An 11,527-nucleotide genomic window follows, 5' to 3' on the forward strand; every position below is an offset into this window, starting at 1 on the left:
CAGCACCAAAACAATTTAAACTCAATATGTATTTTCTTTTTCACCAAATTTTTTGAGTTGGTTGGATTAAACCAATTTACTCTCTATTTCAATTTCATCGGACTAGCACTCCGCTAGTGTATCCATCCATCAATTGGGCTTAACGCTTTTTTTAGTTGAGTCCAGAATCAGGGCCTGAGATATAAACAAACAGTACCCAAATGCAAAGGCAACAGAAATAGAAATAGAATAGAAAAGCATTTGACTGATGTCTTGCTTTTCGCCTTGACTTTTCCTCACACTGATTGCTTTAGGCTGGCATGGGAGGGGGGCGCCCCAGCAGGCAAAATAGCGGACGGAATTTTAGCATAGGAGACCTGGTGGAGGTGAGCAGCGATGAAGAAGGGTTTAGAGGCGCATGGTACGAGGCCACGATCCTCAAATCACTCTCTTCTTCAAGAAGCTGTTACTCTAAAAGAAAAGCCGAGGCCTTGATTCAGTATCGTAATCTACTGTCAGATACAGATGAGAAGAAGCCATTGACGGAGTACGTTGATTTTTCCTTCATTAGGCCTTTGCCTCCGGTTCCTAGTACTATACCTGCCTTTGAACCACTTGATGTCGTTGACGCCTTTCACCGTGATGGCTGGTGGAAGGGTATCGTCACTAAAGTTGATGTTTTTGAGGATGATAAGACCAACTCAAAGAAGTACACTGTTGTTTTTGAAAACCCACCCGAACAATTTCAGTTTCTCTCTAAAGATTTGAGGTTTCATTGGGATTGGAGTAATGGGGCATGGTCTCGACCCCAAAAACAAAAGGTGCGTTTTTTATTTCATCTGCATGTTTTTTTTTAAAGTGCTGTTGGAATTTTCTGGCTTCTGGTTCAAATTTCCTTGTTATCTTTTCCCATTTGTGGCTCACGCCCTTACTCTTTTTGTCATTTTCATTCAGTTACTCTAGCCTTATGCTCAAATTACTAGCTAACAGTAGTATCTTTTGAAGCAAATCAATGTACGTTTTAGGCGTTTCCATGTGAGCCGGACAAAAGGCTTGCATGCCTTGTATTCAGCCAAATTATGTTGATTAGGAATCCAGGATCGTTCAGATTTTCTCCCCTTACCGTAATAACCATTCTTGAAGGTTACAGTATCGTGTTTTATCTTTGCCTTAGGCCCATAGCCATGACATTTGGTTTCCTGTTAAACATTGTTCACAATAAATCTTTTATATGGTTGAATCATGTTCCAGACAAAGTTAAACATGATATTTGCAGTTTATTTGGCCCAAGTTTGAAGAAGCAGGTGTACAAGTAACTTTTTTCCATTTCTATAAAAGTTCCTTCAACAATGAACGGTGATATTTGTTGTTTTGAAGCATTATCCATATTTTTATACCATGTGTTTTTTCCTATTTTACTTTCAATTTCTTGATACTGTTACTTATGATTTTGATACACAAGACTGATATGGTTTACTGACTCTTCAAAGAGAATGGAAGGATTAAGGTTTAGTAAAGGGATGGCCGTAGAGGTGAATCTTGACAAAGAAAACTTAGAAGATGCTTGGTTTCCAGCAACTGTTCTTGAGGAAGTCGGCTTCAATTCTTTCTTGCTAGATTATGGCAGCTCAAATGGTCATATTAAAGAAACTGTTGATTGCTTCCACATCCGCCCTCCCCCTCCTAAGTTGGATATTACAGAATTTGAGATCCTGGAAGCAGTTGATGTTTTCCATGAGTCAAGTTGGAGGGAAGCCCTCATTATCAAAATTATTACGGAAGGAAGGTACAGTGTCTCTCTAAAGCATGCAGAAAAGGAGATGCAGCTGAGTCAATCTGAAATAAGGCCACATCTCTCTTTGATGGATGGTGTATGGGTTAATCTTGCCAGGGTATTCCATCTTCCTTCTATGTTCTTTTACATAAAGCTGCAACTCGATGTTGAATGTTCTTTACTCTATTATTCTCACTCTCTTTTGGAGAGACTTAGTAGGAAAATTGCATGCCTGCAAGTCTGTTCACATTACTATGACAGATATGTTTTGATCCATCATTGGCATTGAATTGTGTCTAAGGAGGGGTAAATATATGTTTCTTTTTCTTCATTAGTGGTTGTGGGACACAATAATTAGATCCTTGGAGACAAATTGATCTAACTAAATGACTAGGAAATTGTTTTCTTTCGCTTTGAACTGTTAACAAATGTGTGAATTTGTGTCAACAAAGGGGGCCAAGGATATGTGGTTTTAAAAACCACTTGTATGTTGTGAAGAATTTAAACTAGAATCAGTGTTATTGGATATCTAGGATATCAATTCTCCCTATTCACCCCAACACTTCTTGGGGTGAAAAGGAGGTGTGAACAAATTGAGTAGTTATTGCTGGTTTTTTGACAACAGAATGGTCTGTAAGCTTTTTGTCTTTGCTAGACTTATTTTTTTATTTAAGTTTCTTAACTGGAATTATCTTTAGATAGCTAAATTGCACTGTGGTAGCTTATTTACTGGGTTTTGTTTCAGGATATATCTATTGCTGTACAATATGAAGAGAAGAGATCAACAAATGCTGACAGCAATGCAGAAGACCATGAGGTAGCTATAAGTGTTGAGAGTTCAATCAGAGCGATGAATGAGATTGAAGAGAAATCTTCTTGTAGAAAATTAAGCACAGCAAAGGATTACAGAGAAGAGAAATTGTTTTGCAAAAAGTCAAGGAAGAATCCATTAAAGCAGTCAATGGCTTGTAATGCACAATCACCAAGTAAGAAAGTAAGGAAGACACCACCTAAAGGTGGGGATGCACTTTCATGCCCTTCCAAAAAGTTGAAAAAAGCAAACTCTGTCAAACCCTTGTCTTCCCAAGCATGTCATGCAGAGTTGACGCCAATCAAGACTATAAACCAAGAAATGCAAACCAATTGCTCAACCGATCTCCGAAATAATGTTGTAAGCCCGCTTTCTTTAAGTGAACGAGTCTTATGCTCTGATCAATGTGTGATTTCTTTTTTAAGACTCGTGTAAATTTTTTCCATTGACTGCTCTTTTCCTTGAGTCCATGTTCTATGCTTTTCTTACTAATGCAGGATCCTAGTCCACAAGATGCTTTACTGGAGAATAAAGTGACAGGCTACATGGAGAAAAGGGAAAGACAGATGAGTTCTAAAGTTACAAGCCAGTGGGTTCCAGCAGTAGGTAGAGGCCTCCTTTCTTTATCCCTGTATAATAGGATCTTATTTCAATAAGAGCAAATGTAAATGATTTGCAGGCAGAGAGGAAAAGACAAAAGGAGACTTGGCTGAAATCCTAGTTGAAATTGAGCACATGGAAAAAGATGCTCACTCCTCCTTTTCCTTAGTTGAGGGGAGGAGGGGCCTCCATGCAGAAAACGCTTACCAACATTCTGATGAGGTATAATTGAAGCAAGTCCGAATATCTGTGGTGACGCACTTTCATGATCTAGAAACATAAAACAGCACGGAAAGGAAAAAGTAATAAGAGTATTCCAATTAAATAAGAAAACTGACATTAATTAGGGGAAAACAGCTTTAGGCACAATAACTGGGGCGTTTAAAAGGGAGAACAATGTGCTACTTGTTGCTTTTTGCCTATAACGCTGTATAATTTTGAGAATAAAATGTGGCTAATTCAATTATAAATGCATTTAATCAACTTGTCCATCTATTTTTTTTAATCTACTGAACCTAATTGGTGCTAGTTTTTATACAGGTGATTAATCAGAAGAAAGAAAGTAGTGTGATCAGGCAGCAGAAAGAAGGTGCAGGATGTTACCTTAGTAATGGCTGAATAATTTATACAGACAGAAAATCTAATTAATTTGTTCCATGTAGGTGAACAGAGCAATATAGCTGGAAATGGTAATAGTGAAATTGACTTTCAAGATTGTGCAACTGAAGAGGCTGAATTGTCTACAGTAATCAGCATGGAGCATTTAGGTACATATGGAAACTTGAAAGTCCTCTGCTTTTAGGAGCCTTAAAAATAGGTGAATAACAGAAAAAGAACCTAAAAAAAATAGTGAGGTAAATAGAAGATAGAAAGTTAATGTCAATTTATGAATCTTGATTTTTGTTTGATCTCAGCCTGTGCTGTGAGGAATGCCCAGGATTATTTGTTTGGTGAACATGTATTGTATAAGATACATGCTGATCATACCAACTTAGAAGTGCATGGACATATTGTTTTACTGATTGACCTCTTTTAACAATTCAGAAGTTGCAAAACAGGGAAAAATACTTTAGTGCCAATTCAACCTATTCTGTTCTGGTTGCCTTTTCTCCAAATGCAATATTTGTCTCTGTAGTGTAGAAGTTTCTGATATGGTTTTTATTAATTAGTGTCTGCTGATGATAGAATCTGAAACCACATTCAAAAAAAAATTAATGTGGAAGTCCTTGTTCAAAGAAAATCTGATCCCTAATGATTGGCTTTTATTATAAGATGGAAGGTGAAGGATGAACATACACTTGAAACAAGTTCTCTAATGGAAATGGAATAACTAATGGCACTTAAGTTTTATTCTATCATTTGATCAATATTGTCTTTATATGAACCCTTTATTCGATTTGTATAATTCCAAGATGTCTTGACCGGATCGTCAGCCATAGTTTCCTTGGAAAATCACAAGGCAAAAGAAGTTAGCATGGCTGCTGTGATGGAATCCTGTAACACTCAAGCTCTATCAACATGCTTTCCAGGTACACTCTGAGTTTGTCTTGAGTGAAGTATAAGATTGGTTGCATTATCTATTTTGTCGACTATTCCGATTGAATATGCTCATTGTCCAGGTAAAAGAGAAAGAAAAGTAGAAAATTTCAAGCAATCTTCAGTGATAAATGTTCCGGAAGCCACTGAGCTTTTGGAGAATCTAGAGATGCCATTTCTTAAGAGCTCACTTATATGGAAAAACATTGAATCTCTAGAAGTTTTCCAAGTCCTGCCACAAAAACCACATTTCAGTCCTCTGATTGGACATAAAGAGGCGAGCCGCGAAGGATTGGCTATGGGTCATATGTTGAGCTTTGCAGTTCTGATAGAGAAGATGTCCAAGTTGCGAGTTGATGATGGTAGAGAAGTTTTCGAGAGCTATATGGAAGTCCTTGCTGAGCTTGAAATGCATGGATTTGAGGTTAAGGCAATAGCGGAGCGCCTTGAGAAGTTGCTGTCAATCAAAGATAGGTGCAAACGGCTAGAGGATGAGGCGAAGAAGGTCCACATTGGGATGGCAGAGGGTAAGAATGAGAAAATAAAATTGGAAGAGGATATTGATAAAATTGAGGAGCGGATAAGCCAGTTAAAAGAGCAACGGGCAATGAAAGTGTCGATGAAGATGATGAAAGATTCTGAACTCATCACTCTGCAGGTGAACGCTAATGCTGTGAATGAAGATATTGTGAATATGGAGCATGAATTTGAAAACGTAGCTGCTGCACCTTGGTAACTGACGTCGTTTCCTAAATGATCCTTTGGCCCCAAGTGAAGTGATTTTTCGCTAGATACAACCATCAGAATCGGATGTTTATATTCTCCTCCAAACATAAAAAAAGTGTTTATTGTGGTTTGGCTACTTTGTTAATTGAGTTATTATGGGCTGGACAAATCTTCCTTTAATTCTTATGCTATTGCCAACTCCTTTGGGATTAAAATGAAGATGGCTCATTTGCAATTCTGTAATTTGATAAGAGGGCGAATTATCACTTAATATATCACAAAATTTTCTTCTCTACATTTTTACATAAGACATAACTTGTTGGTTTCTAATTGAAGCCGCACTTGCAAGTGCAACTGCCCCATTATAATTAATTAAAAGTTAAAGGCTCGCTTGTAGTATTAAGCATAGACGAGGAACAAATAGAACAAAACAATACCTATTGCTTGTACATCCATGAAAGACCAATCGCCTCCAATCAGAATTGTATGAATCTTTAATCTAAAACATGCAATTTCAACTGTCAGTTAAAATTGACATTTATATTTGTCCCTCACAGGGAAGGGAGGGCGCCTAATCCTTGGTTTGGTTTTGTATCGTGTTACTGTTCTGGACTATAAAATTAGAGGCCATACATCACTAAAAGAATTTTAAGTATAGATTCTCACATCTTCCAAACAGAAGAAAAAATTTGTACTAAGCAAATAGACATCTCAGGGCCAGAGCCCTTATTATGCAGCAGATTTTTGTGTGATGTTAGTGGAAGAGTCTTGCTCAATTTCTTTGCGACATGCTTCCAATAACCGATGTTCTATCCTTAGCTCCCTCAGCTCTATCAGACCTTGCACGACTAAACAGCAGACATCCAAGCGCAATATCATTATTAAATCCTTATTCAAAAAAATATCCATTCGTTTGAAGATAACAAAACCCACAAGAGTTGCTGAGTGGATATTTATTGGAATTGCACCAAGTGGTTATCTAGTAAACACTGACCATATTATGGTTTTTGAAAATCTTGGCAGCAGGAAATTATGAAGCTTACCATCAACAGCATCATAGGAACTCGGCGAGTGTCCCCGGCGGTTAATCCAAAACTGCAGTCGTTCTTTAGCAATGGCCTCCTCTATACCATTAGCTTTGGCTGTGCTCCAAAAATATGTAAGCCAAGCCTGTGCGAGTAAAATACCCAAAATAAATTGGTTTCAGCATGACAAAAGCACCTGCTCATTACAAACTGGCACAACCTAGTCTCTTGAAGGAGGTAAATTAAGTCAAAGACGAAATAAGAAAATGAAAAAATTAAATGGTATGAAGAACAACTACAAAATTCTCTTACAAGCCTGGAAGTTGTTCCAATTGCATTTATAGAAGGTCATCACTAATTGAGATTTAACACAAGGTACATATAACAGCCTAGTGATAGTAAATATATTCGGGATGATCTAGGTCGAATTCATTAGCAATCCACCACAAGCTTCAATCTTAAGGTCCAGAACCACAACATATGCAGAAAATATCACAAATTTCACTGAAAGGTGTTCAACCATTGCAAAGGATTTTATAAAAATAGTAAAAAATAATTAAGAACAGAATATTGATAATGAAGAAGAAATGCAACTACCTCCTTGAAAAGAACATCTTCAGACTCCTCAGGACTCAATTATGTGAGAAAAGATGGATTGAGATTATAATTTGGGTTGCTATGACAAGAATATTGTCTACCAAATTTGACAAGTGATAGTGAACGGGTTGTCGAAGCCCTTTAAAATAAATTACTGATTTTTCTAAACTAACTTGTAGAGATAGTGAAACCAGGTCGAATCCCAAGGGAACTAACGTGGATAGCTTCTCAAGGTAAAATAAAAATAGGGAGATTTTGAATGTTTGAATTAAAATTATAAATAAACAGAAAATGATAAAGGTTGAATATTAAAGTAAATAAAAATCAATCTTAAAAAATTTCCAATTCAAGAGTGCTAATTCCATCCAATTGTAATCATGATCATAGGCTAAAATATCAATTCTTCTATTCAAATACTTAGTCTACTTATTCAAAAAAGCTGCAACAAGTGTAATTCTCCTAATATAATTGACTCAAACCTAACACCCAATTCAAAACTTACCATTAGTTAACTGGGCACGATAGCGTTCCATATCAACTTAATGATAGCATTAAGAATAATGAGAATGACTAAACTAATATTAATTAATTGAGATAACTGCAATTGAATTAACCTTGTTCATTTATTTCCCTAGAGCCTATCATGCAAGCTATGTAATTCGAATAAGCCGCAATCGCACACACATGAGCCAGCTCCTTGCTACTTGTGTCGATCGTTCATGACAATTACAAATCACAAACTCAAAGTTCAGCTATAGAAAAATCAATATCAAAGTTGAGTCGTCAGTTCAATCAATATCAATAATTCATAAATAATAAAAACAAGAAATAAAGAATACTTGAATTAAAGAAAAATTCTGTTAAGCACAAAACCTCACAAAATCACAATTGGAATTTATTCACCATTGAATTAGAAACTAGAAACTTAGCCATACATAGTGGAGTATGAATTCACAAGAAAATAATTGTAGCAAATAGAAGAAGAAGAATAATAAGAATAATTAATAGTACTTTCAACCATCCTTATATAGGAAGTAAAACCCTAAACCCTAATAAGAGAATCCTTATAAAAAAGAAATAAGCTTTCTATATGATTTTATCCCCACAAGGAAGGATAAGATAAAGAGTAATCTAAACAAATTAAAATCCTAAATACATAGGAGAAAGTTATCTTTATCCAACACTTCCAAAAATAAAGGAAATTAACTAAAGATGGGTCCACCATAAATTTATCTCTAAAAAATTCGAAGCTCTCTTTTGCAAGTTTCAGCAGCTCATGGGTTACACGGCGTGGTCACGCCTTATCGACAATGGTCTTCTGTACAGATTTCTGCGGAGCTCATGGGTTGTAAGGCGTGGTCACGCCTTATCGACAATGATCTTCTGTGCAGATTTTTGCATTTCCTCCAAAAGAATTGGTTTTTAACAAGTGATGACTTCAAATATGTCTTTAGGCTGAATTTGCTCAATCCTTGATATTTCATTACCTAAGTCAGAATAAACAGAATTTACATAATTAAGTACATTATTGAATCAAACACAATAAGTATAACTATTTATGACCTATCAAATTTCTCCACACCTAATTTATGTTTGTCCTCAAGCATACCTCAATTCAACAGACCAATTCTCCTTTTAACCTTCCTTTTATCTCTTTTAATCTCCTCGAATACCAAATAAGTTAAACATGCATCAATGAGCTGAGTAATAATGACAATCAAGAGATTAGAACTTATAGGATAAATTTTGTAAAAAGAACAGGCATCTCAATAATTTGTCAAAATCAAAGCAACAAGACTTAACACCCTAACATGGTTTCACTTAATACTCTCAAAGTGTTTAGGGCGCATTTGCTCTCAGGATCAAAACATAGCATGTTATTACCATAAGATTGCTAATGAATCAAGTCTCCACCACTACACATGAATTAGACGCAAAAATCAAAGGGACTTCACGAGGGTTGTAACGGGGTTTAGGAAAGGGTGTGATAAAAGGAAGAACTGAAATGTTTACTTATCAAGACAAAAAGGTTAGATTCTTGCATGATAACTTATGCCACATCGCCATGAAACATACTATAAAAAATTTTAAAAGTTGATATTTATTCTCACATTTTATATGAATACTAAGAACTTGTGAAGAGTAACAATTTAATTCAGTATACTTGATAAATACTTCTTCAATTCTCCTCTTTCATGAAAGGAATAGATATCAACTTTCTTTTTCTCTTTTTCTTCTTTTTCTTTCCCCTTTCTCTTTTTCTTCTTTTTTTTTTGTTTTGTCTCTTTTTTGTGTATTTCATTTGTATCATGCAACACTTCCCTTCTTGTCTTGACAAGGGTAAAAAAAATAGAGGTAGCAAATGAAAGGTCTTGGGTTAAACAACATGTGTTGAAAAAAATAGAAAATAGGCTCAAAGTGGCTAACTAAAAGGGAAATCAACAAGGTAGGTATTTTAAGAGTCTAAGAATAGGTTAATCCTAATTGCCCTTTTCATATTAAAGCATCAATCTAAGGATGTGGTCTCAACATGCATTCAGAAGCAAGTTTTAGAATAATCATACTAGTTTGATAACACTCATAAAAAATAATTAGAGCAAAATATAATGAACTGTTCTTAGGCTCAAAAGTTCACTTGAATGTTTAAATTTGTATCAAGTCTTGTGCATTTTTCGATCAATAAATTAATGAGATACCATCAAATAATTTTAAAGAAACACTAAGCATGCTTATCCCTTTCATGCATTAAAATTCAAACCACAAATGTATTTCTAACTTACATAGTATTCTAGGTTATCAAAATAAAACTTAAGGTTGCAAAAGAAAAAGTAACACATATGAATTAAAGCATACATAATTATAAGCATAAAAAGATATTTTCAAAAAGAAATCATGTAATTATCCTCCCCACACCTATACTATACACTGTCCTCGATGTATCAAAGAGAAAACGGTTCTCAAAATAAATGAAAAGAGATGTGATTCTCCCCTATTTTGTGAGCCACTTGGATTGAGTAGTCTATGGTGACGGTGGGCAAGGGGGTAGAACTCCCCAGTGTTTCATCAAGGCGTCTAAATTTCTCTTCATCTTTGAATTTTTTCGTTAGATCTTTTCTAAACGAGCTTCAAAATATGGTTTAGTTGAGTCCTTTGGATCACGAAGATTGCTTGTTGGGCAAGATCGTTTCCTAGATCTTGGGGGATCGCCTTGGCCGTGCGGAGAAGGCTTTTAGAAAGAGTACATCCCATTATTCTCCACAAGCACGTGCATCTTCATCGAACAGGCGATGTCCAATGGTTCCATCTCACAAGCAATATGTAAGTTAGTATTATCGAGATCAAGTAATCGAAGGCAAACAGCCAAATGATTAATTAAAAAGCCTAAATATAAATGCTTCTTACGAGTCAACATAAATTTGAATTGCGAACCAACCAAAAACCCAAATTGATTGTGTTTTCATGCAATATGGACCAAATAAAATAAAGTTAAGTTTTTGTACATACATTTGCTGTGTCTTTTGTACCAGAGAAGCTGAATGCTAAAAATCGTTGCATGTAAACCCATTCAGGTTTATTAAGATACACACCTTTAGAGTTGCTAGGATCGTAATGCATGGGGTCAGAAGACATGGTCTTCCAGAGCTTTGTCTGACCAAGATTATCAACAAAATCTATAGCAGAGCTCTTGTATTGATTGGTTAGAGAAAATTCAGTGTCAACAAATCCTAGGGCCAAATTGAATTCAGTAATTGATTGCTTAAATTCATTGCCTAGGAGTCGATATCGCACAACTTCAGGACTATCAAATGTGAAACTCTCGAGTATTTCAAACTGAAAGGTTGTGTAGAATTCTCTAATCAACTCAACAAATGTGGGGTATCTAACAGTCACTAAGGTTTTCCACCACATACTAGTTGTCGTAGCATCGAAATCCTCCTTTATATCTAGTTTTTCTAGAGAATGAGTATCGACATACTTACCTGGGTTAATCGCTTGTGTTTGTACATCTGCATACCTGTCCTTTCGAGCTTTGGTAGTGAATTTCAAAAACCCAGTCAATTTGGATTTCGATGGTGGTAGTACAACTTTCCCTTTTCGTAAGCGAGTTCGCCTAAATGTGGTTTTGCTGTCGTCCCGAGTGGATTGGTTGACCAAACATCATACTATAATGAATTGTTTTACCAAGAAGGTTATTTTAGAATCTCCAAATCAACCGAGGGTTATGTTTCTAGAGGAAAGACAAATTGTGCCTACATGTTTAATTTATGCTGTAAAGGCTCTCCGAATGGTTAAAAGTAGTAGGTAGGAATATGAACATCATTTAAGAATTGTGTTACAAACCTTGAGAGAGAAACAATTGTATGCTAAGTTGAGTAAATGTGAGTTTTGGATAGATGAGGTAGTATTTTTAGGACATGTTATTTTTAGACGGGGCATAGAAGTGGATCTAAAGAAAACAGAAGCAGTAGTGAGAGAATG

At 35.8% G+C, this 11,527-nt stretch overlaps 1 protein-coding gene across 3 annotated transcripts; it reads left to right on the top strand.

The window, feature by feature from the left end:
• Positions 1-211: 211 nt before the first annotated feature.
• Positions 212-5,721, top strand: LOC8276825 (DUF724 domain-containing protein 6). Of its 3 annotated transcripts, none has more exons than XM_048372182.1 (9): positions 212-800; positions 1,470-1,871; positions 2,499-2,924; positions 3,062-3,170; positions 3,244-3,386; positions 3,705-3,753; positions 3,827-3,931; positions 4,577-4,693; positions 4,784-5,721. In XM_048372182.1, the coding sequence occupies exons 1-9, from the start codon at positions 300-302 to the stop codon at positions 5,434-5,436; spliced, it is 2,505 nt and encodes an 834-aa protein (XP_048228139.1). In that variant the 5' UTR covers positions 212-299; the 3' UTR covers positions 5,437-5,721. The 3 variants fall into 3 exon arrangements, with proteins under 3 accessions (XP_048228139.1, XP_048228140.1, XP_048228141.1); XM_048372183.1 differs by having other exon boundaries at positions 4,598-4,693; XM_048372184.1 differs by having other exon boundaries at positions 552-800; positions 1,442-1,871.
• Positions 5,722-11,527: the final 5,806 nt, after the last annotated feature.

This window comes from Ricinus communis, chromosome 3 (genome assembly GCF_019578655.1).
Source record: "Ricinus communis isolate WT05 ecotype wild-type chromosome 3, ASM1957865v1, whole genome shotgun sequence".
NCBI classification, from domain to species: domain Eukaryota; kingdom Viridiplantae; phylum Streptophyta; class Magnoliopsida; order Malpighiales; family Euphorbiaceae; genus Ricinus; species Ricinus communis.